This window comes from Platichthys flesus, chromosome 5 (genome assembly GCF_949316205.1).
Source record: "Platichthys flesus chromosome 5, fPlaFle2.1, whole genome shotgun sequence".
In the NCBI taxonomy this organism is placed as follows: Eukaryota; Metazoa; Chordata; class Actinopteri; order Pleuronectiformes; family Pleuronectidae; genus Platichthys; species Platichthys flesus.
Window position 1 is genome coordinate 10420835 of NC_084949.1, and position 15950 is coordinate 10436784.

Sequence of the window (15950 nt, forward strand, 5' to 3'; positions counted from 1 at the left end):
AGAGGATGAGAGAATTAAAGTTCACGTCCCTTCATCGTCTGCAATAAACAAAAAGCTAAATGAAAGCAGACCCGGCTTGTTAACAAGACGCTGGTGTGAGTGTGTGTGTGTGCGTGCGTGTGTGTGTGTGTGTGTGTGTGTGTGTGACAGTGACCTTGTCAGGACCAGTTGACTTCATGGGGACCAACATATGGGTTAGCATGAATTGGTCTTGGTTAAGGTAGGGGAAAAGGTTTTGGTTAGGCTGTCCACAATGAATCAAAACCAATATACTCTATAACAAGGACAGCCTTGTTATCCATCGAGCTCTTTTTGTTTGTTAATGTCTGCCTCTCATTGAGTGTCAGGTTGCTAGAACCATCTGTAACTTTACTGAACCACTTGATGTGTGTGTGTATGTGTGTGTGTGTGTGCGTGTGCGTGTGCGTGTGCGTGTGCGTGTGCGTGTGTGTGTGTGTGTGTTTATTCTCTGATGCTGACAGCCACTGAACATTTATCCCCACACACATTTAATGAACGTCTGTCCACTGTGACCGGCAGACATGACCCAAAAAGGGGAATGACGTGGGAAAAAATGTGATCCTTCAGTAGAGGATGTAGTAGGAATGTTAATTTATACAAGACTTACAAGTTATGAGGAAGCTGCAAAGCACCACTTGACCTTCTGCCTGGGACCTGCATGCATTCATCAAATCAAATCAAGGTTATTCTTGAATCACATTTAAAACAAGCATAGTTGACCAAAGTACTGTAGAATAAAACACCAATACCAAGATGAATTCACAAAGCAAGTAAGACTTTGTCAAGGGCTCATTGCTGTGTTCATGAGAGTTTGATGAATTATCATTCAATGACTGATTTGATTAAAATGGTCTGAACCCACGTGTCTTTGCTGCATGTCTTCCCGACTCTGTCTCCCACGCTCGTGCTTTGTCCTCGAAATACACCTGAAACGTCCACAAGAACATTTTGAAAGGGGGGGGGGGGGTCTTGATCAACCGGTTTTGGTACTAACATGCCAGGTAAAGGACAGGACAACCTCGTGGGACTTCAGAATAGGTCATTATATATATATATATATATCAAATGTATCAAAGTTAAAATGAAAGTACCACATCAACTTTTCTACCTGAATAAATGTAAGCAAGTAATTTCTTTTAAATTTACTTTCAATTTAAATTTAATGGGTACTTGCTGAGTCTATCCTATCCCTTTATAAAACGGTCTACTCAGTCTCAGCCTCTTCTGAGTACATTTCAGGTGTTTCTTCACCAGTGATGATGCAGGCACACTTTGCTTTCATTGGATCAGTGAGATCTAGAAATGTAGTGGAGTAAGAAGTTCAGATATTTGCTGATTAATGCAACAGAGTAAAATTAAAAGTTACCCAGAATTGCAGATAGTTGAAAACTGTACTTACGTACAGTAATGAAGTAATTGTACCTTGTGACGTCCCACCACTGGTGGATGGAAACTACAGATGGGAATGATGAGGACATTCTGGATGAAATTATGATTATTTAGTCAAGTTAAAATAGATTTTTAACCTGTAAAGTAAAGACACATTTACATCATGATCAACACATATTTATATTGTACTGAATGTTTCTGCAGAATCAAATATTTTTTTAATGTTTGTCGACTTTTCAAACATTATATCATGAGACATTAATACAAGAGAGATCTTGTAAAAACAGAACAATACAAAAGATTTTGCCAAATAAAACTGAAGCAAACTGAAACTCTCCCCTGATCGGTAAGTGAGGGGTAACTGGGAAAGGAAATATTAATCAGCTGTTGTCAACTACAGACCAACTGTCAGTGACAGTGTAGGATAAAGTAATTCATCGTCATGGCACGCTGTGCGTCACCGTTGCTCCGCTGTTACATCACATGACTATACGGTGGAAAGTTTCAGTCCTTTGATATAATGCTGTGGAATAAAGCTTTATAATACTGACAGATGTTACAGATGTTAGTGCCCAGAGTCGCAGGCACACACACTCACACAAACAGGATCTTTCCATAAGGAAACAGGCTCAGGGACAGACAAGCTCTGGTCAACTAGTATTTTCCACTGTGTTCCTGGACGAGGGTTGACTGTTGTTTAGTTTGAAAAGTGAAAGGCTTTCAAACCTTTCTCTCAAGCTGTGCTCTGATGCCACTTCCTCTTCCCCACCCCTCACACCCTTTATTTCATCTCTCTCTCTCTCTCTCTCTCTCTCTCTCTCTCTCTCTCTCTCTCTCTCTCTCATTTGCCTTGTTCATTTTAGTAAATCTCCTTTCGACACTTTTCACCCACCTATTCGATTACCATCTGTGTCCATTGCTCCATTAATTAATTCTTGCTTTTTCTTGTTTCATTGCCTATTATGGGCATATAAAGCATGTTCTCATATTTCATGATTATTGATGGTGGCACGCTAATAGTCACAGAGAAGATAATTGCAAAGGAAACAGCTTATTTCATTTGATCACATTTTCGTGTTTTTTGGGGGAAAATGTTGTTCTGTGATTAGAATTCTTTCCAATATACTTTTTATTAGTTAAAACTTATATTGTATAACGTTTGGTTGAACAAAAAGAGGAGATAAAGTGATGTACTGTACATGCTGTACCAGATCAGCTGCGTCTTTGGCTTTCGATCAGTCTGCACGTCTCCCTCTGTCTTATGCTTTTATACCGCGTATTTTTAGACAGATGTTGTTGTTTTTTTCCCCGAACCTCAAGCAGTTTCATTCTGAAGCCACAATCACCAGTGACATAATGTCAAAATCAGGGTAGTAGAAATGTACGATTACTGATGCCTATTATGTGGTTTGTTTTGACAACGCCTCGCAACAGGCAGCAGCTGCAGAAGCCTCTTTGCAGCGGCATGAAGCTGGCACTGTTTTAATGTGCTATTTTAAAGTCTGCGAAACAAATACAATCAGAGAAACTAAATTAACAAATTGACAAGACAAACATTTGTTTTCTCAGTGATTGTGCTGTATCTGAGGTCAGACAGCAGAGTCTCTGGCCACAACTTTACTGCCGAGAACGGAAATAGCTGAAGCGGAAAAATATAGATGCTCAAAGTGCAAATGGAAGCTCGATGACAAGTGTCAAACTCACACATGCTGTACCTCTACGTGTGTGTGTGTCTGAACGTGCATGTCCATGTGTGTGTGTGTGTGTGTATGTGTGTTTACCAGCATTTCACAAAAGTTCCAAGAAAGCTTGTAAAACTTATGTTCAATTGAAATCTCTAGTCAGTTTTCAAAGTTGAAGTAAATTAAAGTATAAAACTGTCACAAAGTGAGGCATTTTTTTTTATCTTAGCTTGAAATTGGAAGTATTCAGTATTTTTACAAGAGAAGAATAGTGAGATTAGCTTCAAGAATATTAAAAGAAGTTTATATTTTCCCTTCTCTTCCCTCACATTGTTTTAAGGACAGCCTGAGTGGTCACGTCCTCATGACTGGGATTAGCACAGATTTTCCTGTCTGTAGATATATTAAGGTTGTGTTCTTTTTTCATCCATATCAGGGAGAAGGCTATACAAATAGTTCTTCTGTGTCATGCAGCCTATTTTTCTTCCTATTTGACCAAGAGAATATCAGCAGTCAACCCCCATGTTCACAGACTGATAACTTCTTCAGTCTGTGCATGACAAAAATGTAACAGTTAAACACCATTTTCAAAAACAGTGTGCGATCAGATTAAAAGCAAAGTGTAATATGCTCTACAGCCGACACAGCACAGAATGCCATGTGTTCCATATCATGATCAGTCTGCATTTACGTATATGTCCTGCAGAATCGGTTGAATAAACAAAAAACCACTGCTGCAACACTGCAGAGTATCTGAGTTGGCCCGGTGGAAATCCCCCCTCCCCCCCCCCCACACACCCGACCTACCACTTCCACAGGAAACTCTCACCTCATTGGTTCCTTCCTGAGTGACCTGGGTTTCTTATATAATACAGCAGAGACGTCCCTCGTAGTCTTCTTCCAATGCAATAAAAGTTTTTCATTATTATTACTACTGTAATACAGTGTGAAGAAAAATGAATATGTTTGACTTTGTTTCCTCTCTTTAGCTGATACAACCATGACACCCACTGTCTGTTACCTCTTTCTGTCCCCCTCACTTAAGGGCCAACATTAGCAATTTGTGGTCCAGAGTAGATGTAGCACAGTTGTTTACTCCTGCGCTAATGTAAATGAACGTGATGCTTCTGAAATCATGACAAACTGTGTGTGTGTGTGTGTGTGTGTGTGTGTGAAAATCCTACCTTAGGAATGTCATCTGCACTCCTCTCTGTTTACATCAGGCTCCATTAGAGAGCACATATCCAAATGGACTTATTGCGTATACAGGGGGGATCGGATTAAGTGTGTTAACAGTTTACTCTCTGTCACTGACACACTCTCGTCCTCTTTCCTACCTCAATAGTTCTGTATCCCTCTAAACTAAAAGATGATGTGTGTAGACTTCCCTGCTCTTCTTTCCACTCCTGAGTTTTGTCTCCATCATCATCCCCCCTCCCTCTGTGGCTCTGTGAAGTGAGGGGGTGGAGCGAGGTGAGAGAGGGCAGATGTTTCCTCCCCCGGCTTTGAAGATGCTTGTAAAGATGGAGGGGAATAGTGGAGAGGGCTGAGGCCTGTAACTCCATGGAGTATGGGCGGTTTTTACGAAAGAGGCCACAGTCACACGTGGCAGATCGAGCCCCCCTCGGTCCTGGCAGCAGCTCGTGGAAATGGTCGTTTTCCATCCAACCCCCTGCTGCAGCCATAAAACCCAAATGTCGAGCTAGCACCTCATATAGTCAGAGCTGTTTTAGATTTTATGCAACCCTTGGTGCGTCCTCTTGCAACACGTTTGTGTGATCAAACTGAACTTTGCCTGTTCAGGAGGAGTTTATAGTCCATATTTACACAGAGGGCTGCAGTGATCAGACAGATGCCTTTTCTCTTTTTTTGGAGTGGACGACGTAGAGGCATTTGGAAAACAATAGCTGGACTGTGCACTGCATCTGTCCCTCTGCTTATTAAGGGGCTGAGGGCTCAGATTGCTCTCCTTTGGCTTGGAGACAACAGGAGTGCCTGAAAGCTACACATTGCCACCATGTGGCGGAAGAATTCTCAGCTCATGCTCAGGTTCAACCATGTGTTTCACAATTTAAAAAAAAGCAAGGTCCTCCCTGGCGTTATGTGCAAGTTTAAAGTCAAATTAAAAACATTCAATCACAATACTGGAAAAGATCCAAGTGATTTTGTTATTTATTTACATGGTTAAATTAAAATAAGCCTGATGGGTCACAGCAATTTTACCAATACAATATGATATATATAATATAACGTTTATGTTTAGCATTGAGTGGTGTGCACACTGTACATTGTAACTAGAATATTACAAAGAGACCAATAGTCCCCCTATGAAACCAAATTTAAATTCACTGGATTTGTTATCAAATATGCACCAAATTGGATCATAGTCACCTAAATATGCCAGATCAAGATTTTATCAAGATCCATGAATTGTTCTCTGAGAAATTGTGTTTAAATAAAGTGAAATGATAATAGCTGGATCCGTCCCCTGATCCAGATCCACACCAAAATGTAATTGGTTCTTCCCTGAACCCCAACGCTTCTTTCTACCAAGTTTCGTGGTGATCGACAGAAAAAACACATTCAGATAAAAACATAATAATTATTTACCTAATTGCAAGGGAAGACTTGCAGTTAAGTAAACAGATTTGAGTGCCGGTGACATTCCTTTAAAGACTTACTTTAATAATTTTTATTTACAGCCCCTAACTTGGATACACTGTAAACAACAGTTTCATAAATTATTTCCAACTTAATTGATTTAGCATTCAGTGGCACAATAAAGACATTTTCCTATTATATCAGATTTTTGTATGTCTTGGGGCCTCCTTTCAAATTTGAACAGTGAAACCTCATAAACTCAGCAGATGCCATGAAAGGAGACGCACGGATGGGGGGGGGGGGGGGGGCATTCCAGCAGAAACACTCCCACAGACACTGGCATGTCTGACATCAACACAGGCTTCCAAAGAAAAGCTCACTGATATGTGGCAGAGGCAGCAAAGGCAACAGCATCCCTTTTTTATAAACAAAAAAAATTAACTGATATGCACAATAATACCAAACGTCTAAACCGTGTTGCTGTCTTCAACCTTCATTCATCAAAGTGTCAGAATCGATAAATATATTTCTGTGTTCAAACCATTTCCAATGTGATGGATCCAGGGATGTAGAAATTGCAATGAATTGATGGTTTGTGAATCAGGCAATTTGACCGTAGGGGATTAAGCTGTAAAAAAAAAAAAAAAATAAAGAATAAGAAAGGAGACAAGGTGAAGGATAAGAAAGAGCAGATTTTAATGGTCTTTAAATTGGCTATGAATTAAGGCTAGCTCACCCTTTACGATGACCTTGGCCAGTGCTTCACTGGAGCCGATGTGGTTGGTAACCTCACATTTGTATGTTCCGCCGTCGCTCAGTTTAACGTGGGCCATCAGCAGATTTCCATCCTTTGTGGCCACTGCTCCCGGGGGAAGGCTGGCCCGGCCCTCCCTGCTCCACACAAACTGCATGGGGTGAGAGCCGTGGGCGAGGCACTGCAGGCGCAGGGGGTCCCCCGGCTGGAGTCTCACCTGGTCAGGCAGGGAGGTGGCATACGGAGGAGCTGTGTGAAGGAGAATACACTTTTTCTTAACTCGAGCCGGGACAAAGAAGGTGGATCTACAGCATGTGCTATCCTCTCCTCCGTCCACTCACTGTCCACCTCCATCTGCGTGTACGCCTGACTGTAGCCATGGATGTTGGTCGCGTTGCAGATGTATTGTCCTGAGTCTTGGCGCCCCACGCTGGTGAGCGTCAAAACCCCCCCAGCCAGTGTGTGTTTCCATGGCAACGGAGCTCGGAGCTTGGACCAGGTGATGACAGGAGGAGGGGAACCTGGGAGGAGGAGGAAGCAGGGGTAAAGTGTGACATTAGAAATGAGAGCACAACTGGAACTGGGATATATCTAAGCAAACCAACATCTTACCACTGGCCTGACACTCCATTGTGACTGTGTGTCCCTCCACCACCGTCATCTCTGTGGTGCTCACTGTGGCCACTGGTGATCCCGGCCCCCCCTGAACAATGACCTCAACTTTGATCTCTGTCACCCCTTCGTTGTTCTCAGCCTGGCAAATATAAACTCCTGAGTCCTCTGGACGCACCGCAGCCCACTGAGGATGAGATTGCAAGTATCGTATTATATCTGTTCAACTCAAATGAGGAAATTAATTAAAGTACTGCTGATGCACATGTTCATAATTCACCTGTATGGTGTTGACATTATCTGCTTCCGCGGTCACCAGCTGCAGGGTGGAGCCTTGGCGTATCCACTTCAGCTTGGGGCATGGCCTGCCTGTGGCACGACACCCAATTGACACAGGGTCACCAATCCTGACATGCAGGGGCCCAGTGGGTGTCAGCCGCACTTTAGGAGCGTCTGAGACCGAGAGAGGAAACAGTGATTTGATAACATTCATCCTTATATTTTTTAATAAACAACATCAGTATCTTTTAAGTTGATTTGGTAAACTTGTTTGGAAACTGTTGATTATATACTCATCTAGTTTTGGAGCAACATAACTCAGTGGTGACTTTTCAGTCACCTGCCAAATGTTGGTCCAGTATTTTTTCTGTTTTAACTCCTTTTTTGGTCTCAACCAACTGACTGTGTCTACCTACAGTGGGTTTTATTACAGCTGAAAATTACTCAGGGAAATAAGAGTGAACCAAAACAAGAAAGTCGTGGCCTGAACAGATAAATAAGCTGAAACTCACCGCGAAGCTACGACAAGCTGAGGGGGACAGAGATTTAATGTTAATCACTGCCAGAGACCAATGGTACATAGATATTTCAGTTATTCTTTTAGTCATTAGAATATTCTATAGAGGTTTTTATAAATGCTATAAACATTTTGGTCTCAACTAAGAGTGAGCAATTTAGTCAAACAGCTTTTTGTCACTGTTGCATTTTCTCTGCACTTTTTTTTTCATAAATAACTTTGTATGGGGCTTCATTCATGGTTGTTTTTTAGCGATTCCACTTTCATATCATCAGCAAAATGTATGTCAAACCTAAAAATTATACCACCCATCTTTTACGTATTGATAGTATATATAGTTGTATAGTATGCTATATCTGTTCAGGGGCCCAGAGTAGCAAACACACACGGCGGTGGAGAAACTGAAGTGTGAAGGCGGGCTCACGTTTGACGTTCAGCACGGCTGTGGCGACGCCGCGGCCTGCGGAGTTGGCTGCCACACATCGGTACTGGCCCTGGTTAGCAGCTCGGGAGTTAGCAACAGTCAGCACAGAGGAATCCGGACCGACCTTAGCATTGTCTGGAGGAGAGGAACAGAACTCACCTAAATCTTCACACATGCTGATGTTGTCTGAGCAATACCTGCAGTTGCAACATTTTAAATTAGGACTCAGGAATTTCAAATAAGCTAATCAATCTTATAGTATATGTATAGGTACTATAGGGGGAGGTGTGTGTGTATTTGTGTAGACACCATGAGCATGTGTATGTACTGTACATGTGTGTCTGTGAATGGATATGTGTTTGCGTGTGTATATGTAAACCCTGGTTAGTTGTACTGCTGCATAAGGGAAACAAAATTAATTTTATGGTCTAATTCTAATGTTTTCTGTTTTGTTGTCCTGAAGGCTCCTCTACAGGCATCAAGAATTAGCAGTTGCTACAATTACTGTGATGTATTGCATTGGATTACTACTGTGCAATTCTCTATTTATTATATCTGACCCAATGAAATAAACGACAACACTTGATTACTGCCCCTGACCTGGTAGCGCTTGGTTATTGAGTCTCCTCCACTCCAGTTGGACTGGCTGTGCCCCGCTCCCCACCTGGCACCTGAAGCTGACAGACTCCCCCTGGCGTATTGTGGCAACCCGGGGCTCCACTGTGACGACAGGAGCCTGGCCAGCAACTGCACAGAGAGAGGAGGACGGGTGATAACACACACACACACACACACACACACACACACACACACACACATGCAACTTTGTGAACCTTTAGTCAGGTCTGGGATAAAACAGCGTAAACAAACAGCAGCCTAAAGCAAACAGCCTGAGCAAATACACTGTTGGACAAACATTTTTTGATTGCAAAGTAAAAAAGGGAAAGTACAAAAAAAGTGCATAGATATCTTAAGAAAGTGTCAAGTCTCAATGCGGATAGTTTTTTCTTATATATCGGAGATCTGAGTATTCTACCTTTCTTGTAGAGCCATAAAAAAAAGAAAATGTACAATGTCACAAAAAGACAGACAGACAAAGAAAGGAGCAAATGATTCCAATAAAAATTACTGACTTCGACATTTGGGGATTATCCAGATCAATATCATATATTGGTTTTATTGCTTTGTGACCCTTTAAAGTACAAAAATCTCTACAGGCATCAAGCAGACCAACAGAGAAGCTGTGATAATCAAACACAAACTGGCTAAATCCACAATATTGCGACAGATGTTTCACTGCTGTCTTTAAATCAAATTAGATTCATACCTGAACATAACAGTGAGCAGAGGATCAGAGCCCCAGGTGATAAATCCATGATGAACAGAGAACAACCTCACTTTCTCCCCACAGTTAAACCTCTTTCTCTCTCTCCCTCTCCCTCTCTCTCTCTCTCTCTCTCTCTGTCTCTTTTTCATACAATCGCTTTCGACCTTTAACCCCTGGCTTACCATTTACCCCTTCTCCTATTCAATCACTGTCTGTAAGTTTCTGTCACTTATGAACCATTTCATTCAAAGGTTGTTGTTTTTGTTACTTTCTTAATAAGGTAATATTTGTTGATCATAAAAATGATCTTGTTTTCCTGAATGATATCATGTGAGTAAATTCTTAAAAATAGTTCACTTCACTTACATTACATGTGCATACTTTGTAGGATATGTTCTGTTGAAAAGTACCCAAGTTGGACTTAATGACTTCAATTATTTGACATGTGATTGCGGCACACATGGATTTAATTTAGTGATTCTGCTTTCCATGAAAATGATTTAACTCCATGTGTGTGTGTGTGTGTTGACCTATGAGCGAGGTCCTACAGCGGCTGATCAATCAGACTCTCAAAGCTTCCGCCGGATCGGAGGCATAAAAATAAAGAGAAATAAATCGGCAATATCAAAAGGTACCACTAAACTTCCAGATCAACATAATTGTGAATGTCACAAAAAAACAAATGTATTTACAGTTACCGACGTACTGATTACTGTATGTTCTATATTATAGCCTGTATCATGAGATAAACAGACACACAAATGAACAAGTATCTTTCATGCACACCCACACACTCACACAGAGCTGTTAATTAACACCAGCTCTTAAGGAGTCACTAAACAGCCTTTGAAAAATGAAGGCTCGTTTGAGAGGTTTTTAATTTGCACAGTTATGCAAATTGTCTGGCATTAGAAGGTGATTCCAGAGATCGTCTCACATTCATAATCCCATAACGAGTGCAATGACCGCCCCCAGATTTGGCTCAACAGGTCATCATGTCATTATTGCATTTGATTATAGGTTTTGTTTTGAAATACACCATTACGAGACAATGGATATATGTTTTTCATCATCACCTACAAGTTTTTCCCAAATTGGGTCTTAGTGAGGGTAGATTTCATTCTGATGCAGATCAATTTAGTTTTTTTCATCTACTGATTAATCAAAAGATTTTACTTCAGATATGACTTGACATAATTTGTTTAGTGGTTGCTGATTGTATTTCCATTATTTTATGGTTAATAATCCGTTTTTTCGAATTTCTTTGAGTTTGTTCATGTTTAATCTGTTAGGTGGAACATGAGGAAGACCCCAGCTGCCCTTCAGGACAAAGACCACAGTGGCGTCTTGTGCACCTTTCCACTTCCTTACCTCATCACACCCAAGTTGAGGGGAAAGCCTGCTATGTGGTGACATGTTTATTTCAATCTAAAGTGAGTCGGACTTTTTACTTTTTGTCTTTGTGTGCACATTATATTAACTGCATGCGTCTGATCCTCACAGAAAGACACCACCTGGAGGAAAACGACACATTAAAGGGATAGTTTACCTCCCCCCCACCCGCTCACGCTTAATAGTTTGGATAGTAGGAGACACATATCGAGGTTTTATGACCTCTTGACAGAGTATTCAACAGAATCAACATCAGTTAGACCAAATGCTTGGAGAACGGACACTCAATTAATACAAGGTGAAATGTGTTGTTTGTTGAGAGTCTTCATAACCCCTTAAACTTCATTTTATCCCCCCTAATATTCCTGATTTTTGTGTTAAATGCCTAAATGAGAGAGGAACTCGGATTCACTGCTTGTGGGAATGCACTAAGATTCAGATGTTTTGGGGAAATGTAGTTAAATGTCTATCATGGCTGGTTAAAAATAATATTCCACTGAGGCCAAAAATATGTATACTGGGAATCCGATCTGAGGACTTTAACAGGAAAATGATGCCAATGGAAATGATTGATCTGGGACTTCTCCATGCAAGGAGAATAATTGCTTCATGTTGGCAAAATGTAGAACCACCATCACTTGAAATGTGGTAAAGGGAGCTGGTGACAGGTCTTGGGCTGGAGAGGTTAACAGGAATAATTTGTTCATCCACACATCATCCACACACACTAAAAGATTTAAAACCCAGTGTAGTTGGATTTGTGCACCCATTGCAAGTGTCAGATACCTCTGATAATGTGACAGCTGGCTGTTCTGCTGATGTATTATATGGTGATGTTGAAACTGAGCGTAGCTAAACTTTTGGGAAAGTGCGGCCCTCTTGCCACTTCTTATAAAAGAAAACAATACTACAAGCTAAATTTAAGGGTTGTAGAGCCTTTTGAATATTTATTTCTAGACCAAAGGAGATCATTTCAGTACATCCCTTCATTACAGTCATTGCAGGAAATACTGAGTCACAATAAATTACTGGATAAAGTAATTGAACGTCAAATACCTCAAGAAAATAGAGAGGATTTGCATGGAGATCATCGGGTTTACAGGTTTCGAGATGGTGAACATTATATAAAAAATTGCTTTGTAGCTGTTAAGGAGTTGAGAATTTCCATCAAACTTTATATCGACGATTTTGAGGTTTGTAATCCCCTCACGCAAACAGCATAAGCTTTGTGGAGTATATTGGGTCTTGGACAATTTGCCTCCTCGCTGTCATTCTGCTCCCTCATCAATTTATTAGGCTGTTCTTTGTGAAAGTGAAGATTTGAGGACATGTGGATATGAAGAAGTGTTGGCTCCACTTTTGAAAGATCTGGTCATTTTGGAGCAACATGGTGTGTTCATCAGTCAGTTGAACGAGTTTATCAAAGGGTTCTGTGAATAGCTTAAAAACTGACAACCTAGGAGCCCATGGGCTGGCAGGTTTTGTAGAAAGTTTTTCCACTGAATTTATCTGTAGATTTTGCACAGCCAAGAAAGCAGAAATCCAGTCATTGACTGCTGGATATTTTTAGGATAGAACACGGGAACTTCATGAAGCCCATGTGAAGACTGCACTCGAAACAGCAAGTTTGTGCTTTGGATTTAAACGGGATTGCATTTTGAGTAAGAATCTCACCCATTTTCATGTCACAGCAGGCTACCCTCCAGATGTAGCACAGGATCTATTGGAGGGCATAGTACCTGTGGAGCTTGCTCATTGTTTTTGTATATTGATCTTTAAGAAATATTTAAAGTTAGAAAAACTTGGTGGAAATGCACACGAAAATTTGTCTCTGCTTTGATTGCTGCCTCTGATTATTGGTTCACTTGTTCCAGAGGATGGACCTACATGGCATGTTGTTTTGGATCTCAAGGACATACTGGAGCTTGCTGTAGACACTGTCCATTCGATTTCATATATTGAGTGCAAGATCAGTAAACATCGCCAGAGATACCAAGGGCTTTTTCCTAACAACCGTCTTCTCCCTAAACATCATTATTGGGAGCACTACCCTGTTTTGATTCGCCTCTTTGGGCCTCTGTCCATAAATGGACAATGAGATTTGAGGCGAAACATAATTCCTTCAAACAGATTGCTCACCATACCAACTGTTTTAGAAACATACCTCTCACACTTGCCAGAAAACATCAGCTCACGATTGCCTCTGACTTGCACTCTCTTGACCATAGGACACCTTTGGTGGTAACCAGTGTGTCATCAGTCCCAATTGATGTTTTGCAAAGTGACATTGCACTTACTATTAAGCAAAGACTACCAGTCATACAATGTCATGAACTACAACAAAGGAATGATTGTTGTCCATGGGCAATTATTTGGTCTACCCAAGTTTGCTGAAATTCAGCAGATTTGTGTTTTGCAAGGCAAGATACATTTTATTGTGAAAAGTTCTCCGCTTGGTATAGGGAGCACTTTAGAGCTTTTGAACTCGACATGTCACATGGGAGGGAGGTGTCTTTGATTGAGCATGGGGAACTACTTGATGACTACCCACTAGCTGCCTATTCAGTGGGAGGCCTGAGTCTTGTTACTCTGAAGAGATACATTCACTTACAGGGTAAACAGGAGTAATGTTTGTAATATGTGTTATGTAATATAATGTTTGTCATATTTTACTTCACAGAACATAGATACTGAGGCCAACACTTCCATGGGGCAAACTGTGATGGGAGTGTATGCCATACAGAAGGTGGGTGCGGACACTGAAGATGAGCCAGAGGACATTGGTGTCCTGATTGAGGGTGTGGAGGTCCTCAGTGGTTTGGGTAACATTGTGATTGCCTGTGCTCTGCTCTTTGGACTGATATACTGTCTGAACCTGAGCTACCCACCAGAGCTAAAATGCACTTTTGAAGTCCTGCAGAAGATTCTGCTGAACCTGGATGGGCAGAGTTTGACGTCCAAGGCACAGTTCCTGAAGAACAAGAAGACAGAATACAGAAGCCTGGTATTTGTATGTACCTTTGTGTGTGTGTGGAGCAGACTCAGAGCATTGTTTTTTAACTACACTGATTTTACTACATGGACAATTGTGGCTTTTCTGTGAGTGGAGCAGTTTTTCTCGCTTACAGACACACAATGAAGGCCTTCTCTTAAATGTTCAATAGAATAAATACACCAGTAATGTTAACAGGCTCCTTTAAAATTGAGTATTTGTATTCACAAAGATTTTTTATAAAGATTGTTTATTTTACTGTAGTTTTAACACAACCAATTTATTTAAAAAAATGTTGGCAGTGCACAACATGTGTTGTAATAATTCAGTGTTTAAAATGGTGTTGAAATGCAAATTGTTGTTGTCATGCACCCAATTGTATTATGGGCAGATAATATTTGGTGGTTTTCAATGTCTATTTTATTGCATTTTATAAAGGGGTTAAAAAAGTTGAATTGTTGCACTTAAAGTTTTAAAACTTGAGAACAGGATCATGGCAATTTTAAAAGCCAAATATTTAATAACATTTAAAAAGGTTTAGCATGTTGTCCTTTTTGATGTATGTTAGTGAATATGTGGTAATTTAATTCAAATGAATGCTTACACTAGCAATGAAAACAACACTAATTAAAACAACAAGATTGACATTAGTATAGCAGACAAAACCTTAATTTGTTCATTCAACAAGACTGAATTGTGTTGCACTAAAGTGTTTGACCAATGTAAAATAAACTTAAATGAATTAGACTAGAGTAAGGAGCTACAAACATTTTAATTCTATTAAAAGCACATTAGTTGAATGAACATATCCACCCACACATCTATGTGGTGTTCAGGTAACACAATTAAGATAGACTGATATAACTTGATTTGTTTAGATGGAATATAAGTGGCAATATAAAATTACGTTCACTCAATGAATTCTTTTTTTGAGTGTGTGTAAATCATGATGGTTGACAAAGGTTCAAATTAAAGAATCATGATGAAAAGAAAAGAAAGAAAATTCACATAAAATAAAGGAAATCACTACAAAGGCATGGAGTTTATACAATGTGACAGATTTAATTAGACATTAAAGGTGTCTCATGATCTGTCTTTAAAGTGTCTATGATGTAAAGCATTACTTTTAGAACTTATAGAGTTTTAATATTACCTGTACTGAGCTTGATGGTGTGTTAACTCTCATGCTACTTACCTGGCTGATAGGAACTGGCAATCAGGATTTGTGAGCGCATACTTGGCTGCATCTAACTTCCTTCTTTTCTATTCTCCTGACAAGTGAGAAATATCAACAAAATAACTACTCTGTCACCATGTCTCAAAATAGTGAGTTCAATATCAGTGAAGGAGACCTGATCCCGTCCCCCACTACATATTACCTTGCACAGAAGTACCTTGGCAGCGGTTCTTATGGTATGGTCATTCAATGCAGGAATGTGACTACCGGTGAAACGGTGGCTTTAAAAATCATCCAAAGCCTCGAAAACATTGACTGTGCACAAGAAGAGGAGGTCATCCTTAAAAACATGAAGAAGCTCCATTCAGACAGGTTTAACATCGTCAACTTGTACGAGTCATTCTTCTACAAGGAGCATTACTGTCTTGTGTTTGAGCTCCTGGATATGGATCTGCAGAAATTCAGACAGATCAGCCCGGGTCAACACCTTCAGCTGAAGCAGATCCGCCCCATTCTGCAGCAGGTTTGTTTTTTAAACTCAAGCTCTTACACTTACTGCTTTGTAGCTGAAGGGTAAACTTGGTCTCTAAAAAGTTACAGTTACAGTTTTTGTTGATGAAATGAACTCTGAAGCTCATGATTTTTATTATTATGCTTTTCATGATTTCAGCTAGCTACAACCTTGGACTTTCTGAACAGTGCAGGGATCATTCATGCAGATTTGAAGCCAGATAACATCATGCTGGTGGATCATGTCAGGCAGCCACTCAAAGTGAAGGTCAT

General features: G+C 40.4%; 2 protein-coding genes and 1 long non-coding RNA gene across 5 annotated transcripts in view; 1 reads left to right on the forward strand and 2 right to left on the reverse strand.

Annotated features, from left to right (window-relative positions):
* LOC133953891 (putative adhesion G protein-coupled receptor E4P) overlaps window positions 1-3855 on the reverse strand; it is a 21121-nt gene extending 17266 nt beyond the window's left edge. Inside the window, exons 1-3 of one of the 3 annotated variants that reach the window (XM_062388048.1) lie at window positions 884-3855; window positions 629-675; window positions 1-38 (exon numbers count right to left, since the gene is read on the reverse strand). The exon at window positions 1-38 is cut by the window's left edge and continues 267 nt beyond it. The gene's annotated coding sequence lies outside the window, so the exon portion shown is untranslated. Of the gene's footprint in view, window positions 676-883 lie in introns of all 3 variants that reach the window. The other 2 variants (XM_062388050.1, XM_062388049.1) reach the window with 2 other exon arrangements.
* A 1391-nt stretch (window positions 3856-5246) lies between these two features.
* LOC133953892 (basement membrane-specific heparan sulfate proteoglycan core protein-like) lies at window positions 5247-9738 on the reverse strand. The gene is made up of 8 exons (XM_062388051.1): window positions 9607-9738; window positions 8880-9026; window positions 8280-8414; window positions 7340-7512; window positions 7060-7246; window positions 6789-6968; window positions 6430-6696; window positions 5247-6321 (listed from the first exon to the last, which is right to left on the reverse strand). Exons 1-8 carry the CDS (start codon window positions 9653-9655, stop codon window positions 6317-6319), a joined length of 1143 nt encoding a protein of 380 aa, XP_062244035.1. The 5' UTR covers window positions 9656-9738; the 3' UTR covers window positions 5247-6316.
* Window positions 9110-13966, forward strand: LOC133953894 (uncharacterized). Its single transcript, XR_009920728.1, has 3 exons — window positions 9110-10237; window positions 10899-11039; window positions 13679-13966. It is a non-coding gene; the product is annotated as an uncharacterized LOC133953894 (long non-coding RNA).
* Window positions 13967-15950: the final 1984 nt, after the last annotated feature.

Excerpts from the sequence above, each read along its gene's own strand:
- LOC133953892 (XM_062388051.1), bottom strand. The coding sequence starts at position 9,655 with ATGGATTTATCACCTGGGGCTCTGATCCTCTGCTCACTGTTATGTTCA. Across the intron at positions 8,415-8,879 it reads CAATAACCAAGCGCTACCAG|ACAATGCTAAGGTCGGTCCG; the intron begins GTCAGGGGCAGT and ends CCTCTCCTCCAG. Across the intron at positions 7,247-7,339 it reads ATAATGTCAACACCATACAG|TGGGCTGCGGTGCGTCCAGA; the intron begins GTGAATTATGAA and ends TCTCATCCTCAG.